This window comes from Gymnoscopelus braueri, assembly GCF_963280865.1.
Source record: "Gymnoscopelus braueri genome assembly, chromosome: 9".
Lineage (NCBI taxonomy): Eukaryota > Metazoa > Chordata > Actinopteri > Myctophiformes > Myctophidae > Gymnoscopelus > Gymnoscopelus braueri.
In genome coordinates this window covers 41,656,443-41,676,485 of record NC_137610.1, presented here as the reverse complement: position 1 = coordinate 41,676,485, position 20,043 = coordinate 41,656,443, and the positions used below count along the sequence as shown (strand labels likewise).

Here is a 20,043-nt window from a genome sequence, read left to right as displayed (position 1 = left end):
CCATTGGTTGTGGTATTGGAGATAAACAGATAATAACTAGGTTTATCAACTACCCGCCTACTTACAATAATGATAATGGAAGAGGAAGTGTGTGTGAGTGTGTGTGTGTGTGTGTGTGTGTGTGTGTGCGTGTGTGTGTGTGTGTGCTGTCTATTAAGTCAGGAGCCTCTCTGTCACAAATACATTCACCTGCTTGAAGAACCGTAACTGACATGAGAAGTTTATTAAAATAGTAAAATAGTAAGGAACCAAATGGACCCTTTATGGGTCCATGTGTATTGCATTAATAATACATGTATAATATAAATATATCATAATAAATAATAATAATAAATAAATCAGAGTTAATGCACTTAGCAGCTAATTGTAAAGGCCACTAGAGGGGAGCACTACTTCACACTCACCCCTTTGAACAACTGCTGCAGATCTTTGTAAGGCTTTATGAGTTTGGGATTATAGTCATTATAACTTTTGATGAGGATTTATGGGCCAGGCCACATCCACAACTATCCCAAAGCAGGTCATTATATTGTCAAGGAAAGTCAGAAGAGTTCAAAGAAGAAAAAAGACAAACTATCCCAAAGAAAAGCTGCTTCATCAGGGTTTTTTTGTTTTTGTATCTGAATGATGGTCGTACCTACTTCCATTCATGTAGAGCTGTAGGTTAAGGTGTCAATTTCTGATGCATTGTCATGTGTTTGTAGGCTATTATTTATTTTTATTGAACCAAATTATATGTAAATTATCTATCACTGGGGCCTTCCTTAAAGGAGTAGTTCACCCAAAAAAAATACTTATTTTCTATCAATTACACACCGCATGAAACCTTGAATTCATGGAGATTCTTTTGTTTTTGTTGCATTCCTGAGCCAATAATTTGATGACCAGCAGAGTCTCCGGTAGGAGTCACAATTTGAGTCCCCTACTGACCAGCCACCCGGTCATCAAATTATTGGCTCAGGAATGCAACAAAAATAAAAAAAATCTCCTTGAATTCAAGGCTTCATGGGGTGTGTAATTGATAGAAAATAAGTCATTTTTTGGGTGAACTACTCCTTTAAAATAAATGGTTTACTTTGACATTTATTGCCCTGCTTAGTCAGTTTGTTTCCCTCTTTTCAGGTTAGTTTAGTCTCATTTTGCAGAAGTCTTTGTGTGCTTTTTTCCTTTTATAACCTCTTCTTTTCTGCCTATATATAAGTATGTTAACTTGTCATCCCACAGAGCTCTGTAAAAATAAACACTGAAGTTGAAAGTGTTTCTACATGCGGTGACTCGTTTCTCCTGGCCAAGTCCCTCCCAAACCTTCCCATTCATTGAGATGAGCTTAACCCCCGCAGTCTCACACACACATACGCACACACATGCACACACACAACACGCACACACATGCACACACACAACACGCACACACACACTCACGCGCACACACACACACACACACACACACACACACACACACACACACACACACACAACCCCACAGTAAGACACTTCACAGAGGACATCAACAGACATACAGTGGTGTTAGTTGGAGTAAAACTGCCTTATAATACTTCAATGGAAAATTCACCCGCTCAAGATGCAGAAGACAACTCTTATCTCTGGTAATTATGATTGTTTACTAAAATGTTGTGATGTCAACAGAACAGTTTTATCAAATTTAGTTCACGTGTTTTCTTGCCCTCATGCTGTCTTCACTAAAAGTTCTACATTCAGAAACAAAGTAGGAACAATTTGTCCATATAAAGTGGCTGTTTTGGACATTCTCGTTGGGTTTGTATTGTAAAAGGCAGGCTGAGACGTGGCACTGTGAGGCATGACACTCAGAGGACCTCAAGGAAGCCAGACAATCCAGGGGACCTCTCAGTGAATCCAGCCAGTCAGTCACCAGGTGTTAATGTAGATGTCAGACAGAACTGTTCCCGGCACTAAGTGGCTGTTTAGTGGTTTTGTATTGTTTTGTCCAGTGGTTCCCAAACGTTTTGGATTTCACTATACTTTTAAAAAGTAGTGAAAATAGCCGATGTACAAGGACACGTTGTGATCTGCTATTTTCGCTTTTTTTCTTTTACATTTATGGAATTTCTTTTTTTTTAATGAAATTATTTTGAAATATGTATATAATTTATATATATATATATATATTTTATGCACATTTTTTATTTTTTTAAATCCTTTTATTTATTTTTAAGTAGGAAACCAAAAAAGGGGATATTTTACCTGTGACCCATAAAAATGGATTGGCAACCCACAATTGGGTCCCGACCTACAGTTTGGAAAACCCTGGTTTAGTTAAATCAATAAAGGATCACAGTCTATCTGAGGAACAGAGCAGCTGCAACTATTATTATCAAGAATCAAGGGGTTTTTATTTGTCACTTACTTACTTAGACAAGTACAAGCAAGCTGCAAAAGGCTGTTGGGACCTGTTCCGCAGAACTGTGCTAACATAGCAATACAACAACAAGGTAATAGTAATGGGTCCAATTGATCTGTTCACTCTCAAGAGTTAAACACACTTTAACACTCAGGATTTTTCTGTGTAGTGGAGTAGATGCTATCCTATTACTAATCCGATGTGATGTAGTTTTCAGAGAACGCCATCTCTGCGTCGTAAATGGAGAAAGCGATATGGAGGTCTGGATGGAAACAAACTGCTGGAACCCTGCAGAGATGATGACCACAGAGGTACCACTCACACTGTGCCAATGTGTCTGTGCATGTGCATGCATGGGCGCATGTGGTTTTGTGTGGAACTTGTTTGTTTGTGTTGATATGTCTGTTTATCTGTGTGTGTGTGTGTGTGTGTGTGTGTGTGTGTGCGTGCGTGCGTGCGTGCGTGCGTGCGTGCGTGCGTGCGTGCGTGCGTGCGTGCGTGCGCGAGAGAGAGAGAGAGAGAGAGAGAGAGAGAGAGAGAGTAGGACAGGGAAGGAGAGGAGGGAGAGATAGCAAGAGACAGACAGAGAGGCAGAGAGACAGAGAGACACCCAGTGTTTAGTGGTGGACGAGGTATGTTGTGCAGGGAGGAGTGTGTGTAGGAGCTAAACAAAGCTACAGGCCACTTGGAAAGTCTCAACCCCTGCCTTGCTTATTCTCAGGGACCTGGACCAGAAACCCTGAGCTGCAGTGATGCGCCGTCAGTTGTTTGAATGACTGAATGGATTTAACATTGTTGTCTTTAACTACACAACTGCCTCCCTGACAGTTAAACGTTTTACACCGTGGCTCTATAGGAGGCAGAGTTGTCTTGAAGAGGGTCTGTTTGTCTGAAGCTAATCTCGCACCGATTTGACTCCGCTCCAAATTTGTTGTGCACACTGCCAGAAGGCAGTTCTTATACTTGAATATTTAACTTCAATTCTATAATGGAAGTAAATTATGGTGATCTGATCTGGCTGAGCCATAAGTGTGTGATAAATGGCTGATTTCACAGCCAGGTCACACGAAGTCCGAGATCCACATTGAAGCCGTTTCCATGTGGATTCCAGGATCACATTTCTTTACTATGTAAATTATTCTTTCTTTTCTGCCTTTATTATGGATAGTACAGTATAGGACAGGATGGATAGTACAGTATAGGACAGGAGACAGGGAGTGACACACAGCAATGGCTGTTGGGCACGGGAATTGAACCTGCAACTCACTGTCAGGCTTCATTTGAGCCTATATGAGGTATGCGCCTTAACCACTAGGCCATCGGCGCCCCTATGTAAACTATTCTGTCTTTGCTACGGTATGGCTTAATTAAAACAGACAACACAGACAAACACCACAACACATTCAGCATTGACAACATAGCAGTCACATATTTACAATGTAGGCATTTAGCAAACGTTTGTGCAAAGCAACTTACAAGTGTGAGATCAAAGTAAATGGCACGAACCCTAGTTAACAAATGACAGGGTAAATGACCACATAAGTAGAATGCGAAGAAAACACTTCAAAGAAAGTGGGATAGCATACCAGGAAAACATTAAACCTAGCATTTGTTCAAAATAGCATTCTTAGCATTTGTGGTCAGGCAAAAAAAAGAAAACAAAAGGAAAACAATGGGATACCAAGTGAACAACTAACCAACATATACAGTATCTGCATAGTGTCAAAAGATAAAATAAAAAAGACGACAAGAAGGGATGCAAGGAAAGAGCATTGCTACAGGTCTTGAGTTTCAGAATGCAGTGGAAAATAAGTGGAAAATAGTCTGCCGTCCTGACTGCATATTCCAGTTCATATTAACAACATATGCAATACCCATTGCCCCTGTTGTCAGAGTGCCCGTTATACCCCGTCTGTCTGTCTGTCTGTCTGTCTGTCTGTACCTTTTATGTCCATATATGGAGACCTCTATCTGTCTGTCTGCCTCTGTACCTTTTATGCCCGTACTGTATATGAAGATCCCTGATGTCATCATTATATGTCCAATAAGGGCCCATATATGGGCATATCAGCGGTTCTGGACAACCGGATATCCATATATGCCTATATATGGGTGTAGTGGTCCGTCCGACTCCATGCTGGGCACCGCACTCTCTTGGGTCCTCTGTGTGCCGAGTTTGAAGTCGGTCAGTCGGACGTTTCTCAAGATACGTGAACTAAAGTCGTATAGACAAACAGACAGAGAAATCTTGCATCTATAGTAAGATAACATCTCCAGCACATATTCCATTTCATATTGTACCCTACATAACAGCCTCCAGACATGTGTGACAGCATAGTTACCAAAATATGCAACATAACTCTATAAAGGGCATTGGCATAGGGTCAATCTAACTTGCCTGGCCACAGAGAATGCATGCTATACTGCTGTGTGTTTGTGGTGTTATAATGAGCTGTAATGATATAATGAGTAGCTGCAGACATCTCCTGCTGAGATGGAGCGTTTGCTGGCTTCCTGTGGCTGCAGCTGGAAACTGTGGGCTGACTGGCTGGTTGATTGATTGGCTTACTGACTGACTGACTGTCTGTCTGTCTGTCTGTCTGTCTGTCTGTCTGTCTGTCTGTCTGTCTGTCTGTCTGTCTGTCTGTCTGTCTGTCTGTCTGTCTGACGGGCAGTGACGGCTGATGGCTTCTGTCTGGTCAATGAGGTTATGAATGTTCTGTGAATAGAGAGAAGCAAGAGGGTGTGTATTGTGTATCTATCAGATCCTGTGTGTTGGTGAGATGGTTTTAATAACCAGTTTCAACCTGACCTATTCCTATTTTAGGCATGTGAAACAAACATTTCTAAAATTGCAAAAATATGCAGATCTACAAGCTCTCAACTCATATGATTGGCTATTTCTGCACTATTTATCATGCAACTGGGTATATATTGTAGGGCTCAAGTTGTGTTACATCCAAGTTGTGTTTATCCAGGTAAAGTTGACTGATATGAGTGAGTACAGAAGCTGTCTCGCTTTCTCACAGTTACACACGTTCTGCTCTGAGCTGCCCAATACAACCACAGTCTTCTACTTTTAGAGGTTAAGTGCCTTGCTGAAGGACTATTTAGCTGGTGATCTAATTGACCTGCCTGTGTCTCTCTCGTCCTGTCTGTCTGTCTGTCTGTCTGTCTGTCTGTCTGTCTGTCTGTCTGTCTGTCTGTCTGTCTGTCTGTCTGTCTGTCTGTCTGTCTGTCTGTCTGTCTGTCTGTCTGTCTGTCTGTCTGTCTGTCTGTCTGTCTGTCTGTCTGTCTGTCTGTCTGTCTGTCTGTAACAGAGAATGGGTTGACGACAGAACCACGTCAGGAGAGGAACACACGGGGCCAGGTAGACCTGCATTGGCTTGTCCATACCCATACCCACACACACACACACACACACACACACACACACACACACACACACACACACACACACACACACACACACACACACACACACACACACACACACACACACACACACACACACACACACACACACACACACACACACACACACACACACACACACACACACACACACACACACACACACGCACCCCCTGGTGTGCTCTTCATCTGCTGTGGATCAAAGAGGGAAACCTGTTGTCGTATATCTCCTGACGAGGAGAGACGAGGGAGGACAGACAGACAGGAGGTCCAGAGAGTCAAGTTACTCTTTGATGTGAACAACCAACCATTTTAATCCTGATCATACAAACAGTGTCTAGGCCTAGGGCATTGGTTTCCAAACTTTTATCCTTCGAGGCATGTCAGACCCCGCCCCCCTTTGCTGCATGAGCACACACGTGTTTCTCAGACTTGTTTAAATTTAACAGTGTGTTATACTTCACAAAAATGTTGGTTGTTAGCTACATTAAAGTTACGGGATAACAGATACTGTATGACGAGTTGATCTAGTACCACATTGAGAATCAGATAGAGACATTGGCGTTATGATTTTGTGCAACGTGTTTAAATTCTCAGAACAACAACGATCAGATCCAGAGACATACACAAACAATATAAGATGTCTGTCTGTCTGTCTGTCTGTCTGTCTGTCTGTCTGTCTGTCTGTCTGTCTGTCTGTCTGTCTGTCTGTCTGTCTGTCTGTCTGTCTGTCTGTCTGTCTGTCTGTCTGTCTGTCTGTCTGTCTGTCTGTCTGTCTGTCTGTCTGTCACTCACTCTATGTTGTGATGTTTGTGGTTACCAAGGATACGGCTCCAGTAGGTGCTGTTCCCCGTCCAACACCTAGAGCCCATCAGCAGAGCCCACCCCCCCAGAGACCTGTCAGCCTCGGGGGTCCTACAGGTATTCTCAAACAGGCTGCTACAAAATACACACACATGAGTGCATGCATGCACGTTTGTGCATGACATAATACCATGTCAATATAATTTCAGTAGAATCCTCCCCCCCCCCCCCCACCCACACACACACACACACACACACACACACACACACACACACACACACACACACACACACACACACACACACACACACACACACACACACACACACACACACACACACACACACACACACACACACACACACACACACACAGCCATCCCTGTGTTAGTAGGTAATGGGGCTCTGAAGCCGCCCCTGCCGCAGTCGGATCCGGATCGATCCAGCACCTCCACCCCCCAGACATGGACCCAACTGAACAGAACCACTGAGACCCAGCCTGGTCTGACCAAACGACGAGCGTAGGTCCACTGACCTTTTACTACAACATACTACAGTTAACTGCAACTTATTACAGCGTACTCCGGTTTACTACGACTTAAGTTAACACACCTTAGTTCAACTTACTACTCCGTGTGTGTGTGTGTGTGTGTGTGTGTGCGCGCCCGCGCGCCTATGCGTGCATGTGTGTGTGGGTGTGTGTGTGTGTGTGTGTGTGTGTGTGTGTGTGTGTGTGTGTGTGTGCGCGTGTCTGTGTGTGTATCTAGGGCAGCTGACATGCTGTTTGACAGCTTTGCTTCAGATGGCAGACTGAACACCAACCTGTTCTTTGAGGTATTTCATCTTTTTCTTCATTTTATAATTTTTTGAATTTAAAACAATTTTATGAATTTAAAAGAACATTGTTCATGTAGTCCGCAAGACTTCCTATGTCTCTGTTCTACACTGTCTCCCTCTCAGCTTTCCTACTGTCTCCCTCTCAGCTTTCCTACCGTCTATCTCACCTACACTGTCTCCCTCTCAGCTTTCCTACTGTCTATCTCTCCTACACTGTCTCCCTTTTTGATTGAATGAATGAATACTTTGTTAGTCAGAAATGTAAACAGCACAAGGTACAGTAAGACATTAAAGGGTCTACACCATGAATTTTTTATTTTTTGGTTTTTAGTATTTTTTGGGCTCCCCAGTGTCTCTTGTACCCCAAAAAATATATTTTTTTAACATTCAGTCAGAGATTTTCAGAATGGGCGTGTCTGAACAGGCCATTTCAGAATGTGCAATGCAAGTGATGTCACTTGCGTTTCCAATGTTAAATGAAAAGTGCCCGAATCGCTCCGAAACTTTTTCTACCCCCCCTAAGTGGGGGTCTACGAACGAATACTTTGGGCTCGGATTTTGGCTCCGCCCCCCGGAAGTGGGTGAAACAGGCACCTCAAACACTTGGTGGAATTGTTCCATTTTCAAAGTGTTTTTTTTCCGATTTTGTATTTTTCTTAGATGCTTCTTTTTATGCAGAATTTTTCCTTTTTTTTTTTTTTTTTTAATAATTTTTTTTATTAACAGACAGAATTGCTCAGTAGCCCCCCCCTGCCCAAGAGGACGTTTTGGTATTGCAGCTGAAAGTGCTGTATAAGCCAGAGACAATTGACTTGGGATGAGTATATCTGAGTGATGATTTAGGCTCAAACCTTTTGAAAAAGGTTTGAGGGACATACACCATATGATATTAAATATCAAATATTTTTTTTAAATTCATGGTGTAGATCCTTTAAAGCTTTCCTATTGTCTATCTCTCCTACACTGTCTCCCTTTCACCTTACCTACTGTCTATATATCCTACAATGACTCCCTATCAGCTTTCCTACAGTCTAAACTGCCTCCTTCTCAGCTTTCCTACTGTCTGTCTCTCCTAAAATGTCTCCCTCTCAGCTTTGCTATTTTGCCTGTCTCTCTAAACTGTCTCCCTCTCAGCTTTACTACACACTTTCTCTAAATTAGGTGTGTGTGTGTGTGTGTGTGTGTGTGTGTGTGTGTGTGTGTGTGTGTGTGTGTGTGTGTGTGTGTGTGTGTGTGTGTGTGTGTGTGTGTGTGTCAGGCTGTGTGGAGTTCAGGAATACAGAGATCCGATCCACGGATCAGAGACTGTTTTGTTCACATGAGGAAGTTGCAGGACAGCGCTGGAACAGTGGACCGTTCCACCTTCCTCAGGTCAGAATTCACAACAACAACAACAACAACAGCAAATCAAAGTCTTATTTATTCATTCATTTATTCACCAAAACACTTTGCCTTACAGTACAGTTGTGGGTTTGTATGTTGTAGGTGTGTGACTGGGTTCGTGTCCCTCATCCTGAAGGCTCTGCAGGGACGTTTTGTCATTCCAGATTTCTCCACCTTCAGCGAGGAGACACAGAAACTGTTCACTAAATGTAAACAGTTGTCGACTGTTCAGGTGAGTCCACGCATCAGCTGTCCATACAGTACATAATATACTTTGTGGTAAATGGCCGTTCATTGACAGGCCGGTTTCTCTGTATGCGTTTGTCCCAACAGGACAAGGAGCAGGGTGGAGAGGACAGCAGGTGGGCTGTCTCCATCTGCACTGTGGACGGACAGAGGTAACAACTATAAACCATCTTACACAATTAATTTGAGTTCATGAGATTCAATGTGCATGGTGTGTGTGTGTGTGTGTGTGTGTGTGTGTGTGTGTGTGTGTGTGTGTGTGTGTGTGTGTGTGTGTGTGTGTGTGTGTGTGTGTGTGTGTGTGTGTGTGTGTGTGTGTGTGTGTGTGTGTGTGTGTGTGTGTGTGTGTGTGTGTGTGTCTATCTGTCTATCTGTCTATCTGTCTTTCTGTCTTTCTGTCTGTTTGTCTTTCTGCCCTTTACTCTATCTGTCTGTTTTTCTGTCTGTTACTCTCTGTCTGTCTGTCTTTCAGTCTGTTACTCTGTGTCTGTCTGTGTTTCTCTGTGTATATGACTGTTACTCTTTGTGTTTGTGTCTTTCTGTCTGTAAGTGTGTCAGTCTGTGTTTCTCTGTGTCAGGCAAATGGCCAATGAGCTGGCTGAATAGCAGCTGGACCTAACTATAACTATTAATTAGTTGACCTGTAGCAGCGGTTCCATATACTAGCACTGTTTTATTTATTTATTTAGTTGTCGTGTATGGATGTATGTATTATTGTTTTTATTTGTCTGTATGTCTTTGCTATCCCCCTCCCATACGTGGCACTCAGTTTACACACATGTACACTCAAAGGACCACTTTTGACAGATATGTGAAAATATACTGTATGTTTCATGTGTGTGCGTGTGCTTGTGCGTGTGCGTGTGTGTGCATCCAGGCTGTCTCTAGGTGACTGTTCAGGGTCGGTGGTCCTGGGTGAGGCATCCTGGCCTCTATTGTATGGTCTCTCTGTAGACCAGCTAGGACCAGAATACATCCACAGATATGTGGGACTGGAGGAGTACTCTAAATACACATCACCTTTCACCCTGACCAGCACAGGTACGCACACACACACAAACACGCATCTACCAAAACCACTCTCATGTGGTTATGTTTGGCAGAATTATTAGTTGTTGCTTGTGAGAGGCAATAGAAATAGGTCTATGGACTTTTTGTTGTGTTTATCCTCGATCTGCTGAGAAGGTTTTTGCTTATCAAATAAACTAAAGTAAACTAAAGTCTAACCCTAACCCTTAACCCTTAACAACTAAAGCCCTATATATACTTCGTCATAAGACAAATAGCGATATAATAGCTGAGTTACGAGCTCACAAATGTTTCACATTGAAAAAGTGTGAAACATTTTGAAACTTTTTAAAAATCTGCCCAAAATAGAGACACCAGGGCCCCCCTTTAAACACACACACATCCACAATCTCATCTCAGAAATAATAGATTGATGGCGATACAACCATAAATATTCTATTCTATTTTATTCTACTCTGATATCTTTTATGTTTCAGGTGTTCCTCACAGTCCTCTCATTGAAACTGGAGCCATCGTTACAACATCTTTATTACAGGTAATAAACTCACCTAAACACACCTACCAGTACCTGCTCGTAACCTACCAAACCTACCATAACCTATACTGTTCTAACCCACCCAAGGTCTTTACTACAGGCAACTAACTCACCTTAACACAAACATTCATCCATCTTTTTCCTGATACTGTGATGTAATTTCCTCCCTAGATGTCAGGGAGTACAGAAGAAGAGGAGAAATATGAGTCAGTAAGTCAACAGACAGGAAGAAAACCTTCTCTTTTTTTTTCAAGTGTCTAAAATTTATTTTGTACGTTTTTCTTTTTTTCATCTTCTCCCCAATTAAGTAATTTAGTCAATTCCCCACATGTTTATTAAGTCCCTGATTGTCACGGCAATCAAGGTGTAGAGTAGACAACCACGTCTCCTTCCATACACATGGAGTCGGCAGCTGCTTCCTTTCCACCGGTAGGATGAAACGTGTGCGGAAGAACTTGCTATCCCTCCTAGATCCACTCCCTGCTGAACAGACCAACCTGTAGAAATTGCTAGTGTAAAGACATCCCCGGCTGGCCTCCCACCGACAAACATGGCCAAGCCGGAGGCACCGTAGAGGAATCGAACCCCACTAGTAGTGGGCAGGAATTACACCCCTGCACCACCCAGTAGAGAAAACGTTAACTGTTCAAATGAAAAGACGAAAACACCAAGGAAAGTGGAATCACAGCCATTATGTTTGGGTTTCAGGTACTGAACATGATCCGAAGACTCTCTAATAAAGAACACGCCAACTTAAACTGTAGCAGGTATCACTGTCACACAAATACACCTGAACTAGAATCCGTTTATTGGCTGAGAACATTCACAGATAAAACAAATTGGTCTTGGTAGTTTGCTGTCTGTGTTCACACACAGTAACCAGAATGGAATTGGAATGAAAATCAAGAACATAATAACGATAATAATAATAATAATAATAATAATAATAATAATAATAATAATAATAATAATAACAATAATAATAATAATAAAGAACACATTTTAAACAGTGAATAAAATTATATTAGTTATGTACTGACATACATATATGAATATTACATTACAGAACACAAGTTGTATAGGCTAGTAGCGTACTAGCGGATTTATTGGTACTGTAACTGACCTGTTTCATGTGATGTCAGTTACCAGGTTAACAAGAAGGACAGCGTCAGACTCCACGCACTGTCCTTCTACCTCCAGGAGAAGCAGGTAAACTTGGTTCCCTGGACTCCACCTTTGTCACCAAGCTGGTTTGTTATAACCTGGCTTGAGTCAAACTAACTGCCTATTTCATTGTATCTGATAATGTCCCATCTGTTACTGGTTAAGTGTAGACCCACATGTACCTTTAAAATGTACTTACTACTGTCTAAATTATCTCCCTTTCTCTGCTCTGTCTCTTCCCTCTCAGCTTTCCTACTGTCTGTCTCTCCTAGACATGTCTCCGACTCCCTCTCAGCTTTCCTACTGCCTGTGTCTCCTATACCATCTTCCTCTCAGCTTCCCTACTGTCTGTCTCTCCTATGCTGTCTCCCTCTCTGTTTCCCTACTGTCTTCTCTCCTACATTTGACTATCTCTCAGCTTTCCTACTGTCTCTCTCCTTCGTTGTCTCCCTCTCATCTGTACTACCGACTGTGTAAATAGTAAAAAGCAAACATTTACAGTAAGTGCAGGAAGTGTGAAATCTGTCCACATCCTGTCTTGTAGTGTTTCCCAGAGGCTGCTGACATCAACGCAACGCTGGACCTGCTTCTGCAGGTATCATCCACTATGTTTAAATCTCTACTGTCTTTCATTTGTCTCTACAGTTCTCTTATTTCTGTGCATCTACTGTCCTCTACTGACTTTACTGTCTCTCTACTATGTCGCTACTGACTTCTTCTGTTCTCTATAGCTCCAACTATACTGTTACATGATGAATAGAAATAGTATAGAAATAAGTATATGAACTGGGGTTTCTACTGGAAGAACTGTGTGTATGTTTTGTAATGGTTCAAACTGTATCTAATGCAGTGGTTCCCATAATGTTTTCGTTGGAGCCCCCTCCCCCCTCATTTTACATCTGACACAACCTGACACCGCCCAGTGTGCCCACAACACATAAACACACACACGTATGCTTATACAAACAGACACAGTTTTGCGTTTTTCAAAAACACAAACATGTTAACCACTTATGCCCTGATAGTACTCGTACGACAAATAGCGAAAATAGCTATTTTTTGCTATTTTGAAACCTTTTGAAAAATCTTGACAAATATAACTATTCTTGACTATATTTAACAATATAATGACCCAAAAATGACCTCAAGTTATGATTTTGTGCAACATTCAATGTTGTACTACCGCCAAACAAACAAGTCCTCACTGTGATTTTTGCCCCCCCGCAAGGGGCCCCGGAACATAGGTTGGGAACCACTGATCTAATGCAGTTGAGGGGTTCCAGGGGGTCCCCAGCAAAAGTAGTTAACATAGCATCACAATAATTTGAACCACTTTATCCATTTATACGTTGGCTATTCCGAAATAGCAGATCTACACTCACTTCGTTCCGCGCTGCGAACTATTTTGCTATTTTTGAACATTTTTGGAGAAAAAATTGAAAATGTTTGTGAAATCTTGAATAATTTTGACTTAAAAAACAACAACACATATATTGTCATTTGGGGGTCCCTGGCACAAAAACCTTTCAGATTGGGGTCAGTGGCCAAATACAAAAAATGTTTTGAGAACCTATGATCTAATGTGTGACTCTGACTCTCTGCCGTGTGTCAACTGTCCTCCAGTGTGCCTCCACAGAGGTGACCTGTGAATCAGGAGCAGCCCTGGCTGCATCGTTGGCTAATGGGGGCCTCTGCCCTCTGTCAGGGGACCAGGTGCTGTCACCGGGGGCAACAAGGAGCATGCTGTCCATGATGCAGGTGGCAGGAATGAAGGATTACTCCAGGACGTTCCACTATAAGGTTATACATCGTGCCATACATCAATACATGCCATTGTCTGTTCACAGCTTAGGCCATATATTGCATATAAACATTGACTTTTCAAATCAATCTATTGTGTAAAATGTGTTAAAGTGCAACCATACGCAACCTAACTTTAACAAAAATATATTTTGTTGCGTTGGATTACCTAACCCAGTCAAGTTTCAAGTCTGAAGTTGATTTTCATACTGTTCTGAAATGAACAGAATCCAATGGCTTCCTCGAAAATCAAACAAACCGGGGCACTTGGGTAGCTCAGAGACTAGGGGTTTAAGTTCAGTTTAGCAGGCCAATGAACACAATTTGTCCGTGTTCATAAGGGAAGGGAAGCTGGGAGGGGAGGGCATTTCTGTCACTGCACTAGCGACCTCATAGGTTGGTGAGGGCGCCTGCTCAGCGGGGAGCTGAACTGGGATGAATGGCCTGTTCCTCCACATGAACAGGCTATGTCCTCCCGTTGAAACTCCTCACTGTCAGGTGAAAAGAAGCAGAAGCAGCTGCCACCTGGCGACGTTGTGTGTAAAGGTGGTACATGCTCATATACGCACACCCTCCCTAATGAACCAGAGTCAGCAGCAGCAACGGACTACAATACAAGGGAGATCGGGAGTTGGCAGAATGAACGACTAAATTGGGAGAAAGGAGGCTGGATCAAACAAACCATGGTTTGGAAAATTATCAGCAGGAATGTCAAGAACACCATGAGTCTTAGTCAATGGGCTAAACTTGCCAGACCACCGGTATGATCCTTTAACTGTTCTATGTTGGAACAGCCAAAGCAATCCCTTGTGCATACAAGCTTTTCAACTCACATGAATTTCTGTTCTGTTTCCTTGAGCCCAAATAAAATAAGGCCTTGTTGATCAGCTGTGAGCTTAGCTAAACAACAATATCCTGTACTCTATGGTATTCTGAGAAATGATCTTTTGCGCCTCTCTCTCCATGACCAATAGCCATTGTTTACTCCAGCATATTACCAAATATAACACTAAACTGCTTGATGATAACCAATGATATAATATTAACCAACCAATAGCTAACCGGATGGGTCTAACAAGAGTTTGGGTTGTTGTCTCCTATAGCATCATGACAACGTTTGGGTGGAACCACCTGGGGATCCCAAACATTTTCAGATCGAGACCCCCTGCCGTCCCCGTGACCCAATCTTACAAAAATACATTATGTGATTAATTCACTTAAGCCCTATTTAAAATATAGTAAAAATAGCCGATCTACAACGCAATGTGTGTTGGTTCTCCACCAGACATCTGTCCCAGCGGTATCCAGTCAGCATGGGGTCCTGTTGGCCGTTGTTCCTGGGGTCCTGGGTCTGTTTTGTTCCTCTCCGCAGCTCGATGCTCACAAAAACCCCTGGAGGGCTGTCCACTTCTGTCAGGTAACCATCACATCACCACAGACAGACAGTAACATACAAGGGATCTTGTGGTTTATATAACAGTTTATGGTCTGGGTTCACCCAGGTCTGTAACTCTGAGAGTGTACAAAATGTAATGTTACAGACCCGTAAGGGTCGATTTAGACCCCCTTGGTGGTCCCCGCCCGGACCCGACGTTGAGAACTACTGGTTTATATTAGATTTGTGTTGTGGTTGTTTTGGTTGTTAGAAGTGAACCACAAATGGTGATCTCTTTGTTTCTCCTTCATACCTTTGTATTAAAGCACGGTTGGTACAGTTACTGGGGGAACTTGGATGTGCTTGAATTTAAATGTGACTTCAGTGAAAAATGCCTGAATGTATGTATTCCATTCCTAAAGAGATCAGCGGCTTATGGTGTGAACTGCTGGAAAAACTCCGCTCAGACTATATAACTTAAAGATCCCTGGAATATGCTTTAATTTGACTCATGGAATTGTAGAGTATGTGTACATGTGTAATCCATCTGGAGCTACATGTTGTCCTGTGTTGTTTCCTATAGGAGCTGGTGTCCACGTTTCAACTGCATTGCTTTGATATCAGGACTCCATTCAGACAACTACTGGCCTACAGACAGTGGAAGACTGAATCTGAGGTCTGGACACACAATATCAACTGACTGACTGACTGACTGACTGACTGACTGACTGACTGGCTTACAGACTTATTCTATCCTGTACAGGTGTTACCAGTGCTATTAAGGACTAATGTTCAATGTTGTGGTCAGAGTCAGGGTGCTGCTATCGTGCATGCATGGCTCAAGGCCTTGCTACACTAAATGGAACAAAGCCTTAATTTGTATCATTGGTAACACTTGCACAGGATGTAATATTAATAATTACCATACTATTTATTTCAATATGGCTGCTGTAAAAAAACATTACTGTTGGATTTGTATAATGTCCTCTGTCCTCTGTTTTCCAGGGTTACCAGATAATGAATATTCTATTGGCTGCCTTTAGAGGAGATCTGCAGTCCCTACGCAGGTAAAGTATAATGATAACCATAATGAAAATCATCATCCTCATCATCATCATCATCATCATCATTACCACCAACACCACCACTGAATCATAGATGATGGTTCCACTATAGTTTTAGATTTATTTGAACCACTTAAGACCTATTCAAACTTTTTCAAAAATAGATTGCGACATGCCCAAAATAAGGACGCCAGGTTGAAAGTGGCTGAAATAATCTCTGCTGTGTTTCAGATGCATTGAGCTCATAATGCTTTTACAGAGACAAACAGCAGCAAGTGTCTGTATGACAGAGTTGACAGTGTTGTGGGTATAGGGCTGTCGCAATCATGACATTTTACTTGACGATTGCTTGCCGCAAAATGCGTTGTGAGCTTGTAGATCTGCTATTTCCGCTATTTTTGAAAATGTATGAACATTTTTCAACGGATGAATTTATATTACAGATGAATGACCGGACGATTATGCTAAATCATTTTGATGATCTATAATTGCGATCAGGCGATTATGTAATAATCGTGACTTAGTTTTGGGTGCAGATTAAAGGCAGCTTGTCGTCTTCTCTCTCTTGTTTTGCATGCAGGTACTTCCTGTCTGGAGGGGAAGTGAATGCTGTGGACTACGACGGCAGGTCAGCTCTCCATGTGGCCGCCGCCCAAGGTCATACAGAGGTCATCAGCTTTCTGGTGGAGAACACCGGAGCTAACCGCGCCCTGAAAGACAGGTCAGCCCTCATAGGACAACAGATCATGTTATAAATCAGTGATTCTCAACCTTTTCAATCTCAAGAACTCTCAGTTTGACATTTGTCGTATATGGTCCCATTATATTACTAAGGTGTAATATTACTAAGTGAAAATATATTACTAAGGTGTAATATTGACAATTGTGTGAAGATATATTACTAAGGTACACAAGGTACACATGTAATATTGGCAATTGTGTGAAGTGTGGATATTTCTTTAGCTGTGTTGTAGAGGACAGTGGCCACTACATTTAAGTTATATCCATTTGTGTTGTAGTTGTGTAGTGGCGAGGGCCACTGCATTTTACTGCATTTTACTGCTTTTATTTTATTTTATTTTATTTTTGTTTGCTTTATTGTTAAATTGCTTTTATTTTATTTTATTTTATTTTTGTTTGCTTTATTGTTAAATTGGTTCTAACTGTAATTGTATCCTTGCTCTGTAAAGCACTTTGAGCTGCATTTCATGTCATGAAAGGTGCTATACAAATAAAGTTTATTATTATTATTATTATTATTTGATCAGACAAGAAAAACACTATTCCATAACTATTCCCCAAGTGCAAGAATATAACAAGAATCCAGTTTGAAAGAGGGTTTGTCCATAGAAATGTATTTATTTCCATAGACGTGACGTCCTGCGTTGCCAATCCACAGAGTGTCCTTAAATCACAGAGACCTTACATTATATGCAGACAGACATTTGACATAGGACCTCCTCCCAGTCCTCCTTCTGACCACTCACAAACAGGTTTTTAGAAACAAAAGACTTATTGGGCCAACCTTCTCAGTCAGCACAATGGATCACACAATCTGTCTTGGTTTTAACACATAACATTTATCTATCAAACGGTATTTTTACACAAGCTCATATTATGAAATCATTGTTTAACATCTTATTAGCTTCAAAATAAGACCACACATATATGTATTCATGATTGTAAACAGCAGTTAGAAATACAATGAGTCAACAAAGACAACAGTTACTTTAAGACTGAATATTTTCCTTAAATGACATTTCTCTTTGTTAACAACACAAGTCATAGTTATCAAGACTTTAATCATTCATTCACTGCCAGAATTATTGCTGGCCGCGTTTGCCCACTGCAAGTACTCAGGAGCCGAGATACAGATTTTTTAAGTTTTAAGTTAACAAGGAAGTGGATGGGAGTCTAGATCTTCGAAAAATCATATCTCCTTGGTCTTTGGGTCATATTAAAAAAAAATGAAAAAATGAAAAAAAATTAAATTACGTTTTTTACGTCAGTGGCAGCATTGGTAAACGGGAATAATTACGTTTATTACGTCAGTGGCAGTGAATGAGTTGTTAACTACACACTGCAGACCTAAGACTGAAGAATAATCAAAGTGTATATATTTTACTGTTTACTCAGTCATCTTGACCTGGCTTCTAACCATTCACTACACATTTGCTGTCTGTAGCTGATGCCCAGGAAGGAACAATGATTACTCTGATTAGTTTAAATGAATACAAAAGACTTCTTCTGATAATCAAGACAAGACAGAGGGTGTCAATGCCTCTGAACCAAGGAACAAAAGGTTTATCAGAATGACTGTTGTGACTCTCACCTCTCACTGGACTCTCTAGTGTAGCACAATGGCCAGGAACTCTGAACTGGTTGCATTACAGCTGAGCCCACACAAAGTTGGGTGACATCTCTCCCTAGCTTACAATACTTGACCAAAGGTCAAACTCAGTCCTAAATACAAATCTTCAAGTGTTTTACCATTTAAATGGAATATCATGGAAATACCATGTTCTCATGTTTGAAACGATACTTTTAGTCCTGGATATACCATACATTCATTTTGGACATGGCCCCCATTTGGTCATTTGTTTTAAAATCTCTACCGTGTGAAATCCTCAGTGTTTATTCAAGTCTGCAGAGAGTACAAATGGAACCAAATGGACCTGTGCACACGGCTCCCCGGACCTGACATTGAGAAACAGTGTTGTAAATGATTATGCCATTTTATTTCCAAACTAACTTTCATTGGGTGTGTTTGTTTTATGATTCAGGTGGGGCAACAGTCCTCTGCAGGAGGCGCGGAGACACAACAAGACAACAGCGGCTGGGCTCCTCCTCAAATACCAGGAGCAGCAGGAGGCTGAATGACAGCATGCACCTCCTCCACCTAGCTCTGTAGAGACATACACACCCCTGCTCCAACATTCACCTCCTACTCCACCTCTCTGGAGAAACGTATACAGTACCTCCATCTCCACCTGTCTGCTTCACTGAAAAGAGAACATTTCTTTTCAACACTATTGTATGCTCATCCTCAGTCAGTTTTTATATTTCACGATTTTTCAAAAATAGCAGTTCTACAAGCTCATATAACCAAAGTATAATATAACGCTTAAAGTGGTTAAAATCTAAAATGACACAGATGCTTTCCCGGTTTGAATGGATTAAGTAAAAGGTATGGTGCATTTATATAGCACCTGTATCCAAAGCGCTTTACAATATGCATCACATTCACCCATTGTTATGATTACATGATTATATGACTGACATTTATCTGCTTGACCCAGTAAATACATGTGTTGAATCACTCTCATCTGCGTAAGCACAAACTGATACACTTGATGCCATGGCCATCAGCTTTATCAGATAGACTGACATCTGTGCACAATGATACCAGATGCATGTTGTGTTCCCACTCATTCTGTTCTTTACCATGTCTCATATCTCATGGTCATGTCATGTGTGTGTCTCTATGTGTGTGTTATAAACTTTAGAAATTGTTGTGTCGAGAGCAGTTAGGGGTTTAGTGTCTTGCTGAAGTATACTTCGACCCTAAGCCCTGCGCAGCCGGGGATTTCACCTGAGAACTTTACATTCTGTGGTGACTTTCTCTCATTCATTCCCATTGTGTATCAAGTGTGTGACAAAAATAAATCATGCAATTAATGCTATACAATACTTTTGGTGGGATGGACACTTTTGGTGGGATAGACACATTTGAGGTAATTTTTCAAGACAGTCACAGTACAGTTATAGAAATACAGTATTATTATGGGATGTTGATGTCTGTAGGGCTGTTTGTTGCAGTTATGCAGCACGTGCAGCAGAATATAAGGTCAACACTTTAATGACGCTGCTTCAACCAATGAGGTTTGAGCATCTCAAGTGGAGGCAAGAGATGCTCGAAGCATAAGGCTCAAAAAGGGAAGATTTGAGATCCCATAGCCAGAAGCAATGCTCGCGCTATGATTGGCTAATTGGTCAAACTATTTATCTTAAG

At 41.6% G+C, this 20,043-nt stretch overlaps 1 protein-coding gene across 1 annotated transcript; it reads left to right on the top strand.

The window, feature by feature from the left end:
* The first annotated feature begins 1,435 nt into the window (after positions 1 to 1,435).
* On the top strand, positions 1,436 to 19,941 carry glsl (glutaminase like). The gene is made up of 21 exons (XM_080437481.1): positions 1,436 to 1,607; positions 2,591 to 2,691; positions 5,701 to 5,750; positions 6,619 to 6,715; positions 6,975 to 7,119; positions 7,366 to 7,432; positions 8,694 to 8,806; positions 8,921 to 9,050; positions 9,152 to 9,216; positions 9,942 to 10,105; positions 10,570 to 10,628; positions 10,800 to 10,838; positions 11,337 to 11,395; positions 11,771 to 11,837; positions 12,337 to 12,387; positions 13,416 to 13,592; positions 14,878 to 15,009; positions 15,551 to 15,643; positions 15,973 to 16,034; positions 16,612 to 16,752; positions 18,815 to 19,941. The coding sequence occupies exons 1-21, from the start codon at positions 1,561 to 1,563 to the stop codon at positions 18,909 to 18,911; spliced, it is 1,956 nt and encodes a 651-aa protein (XP_080293607.1). The 5' UTR covers positions 1,436 to 1,560; the 3' UTR covers positions 18,912 to 19,941.
* Positions 19,942 to 20,043: the final 102 nt, after the last annotated feature.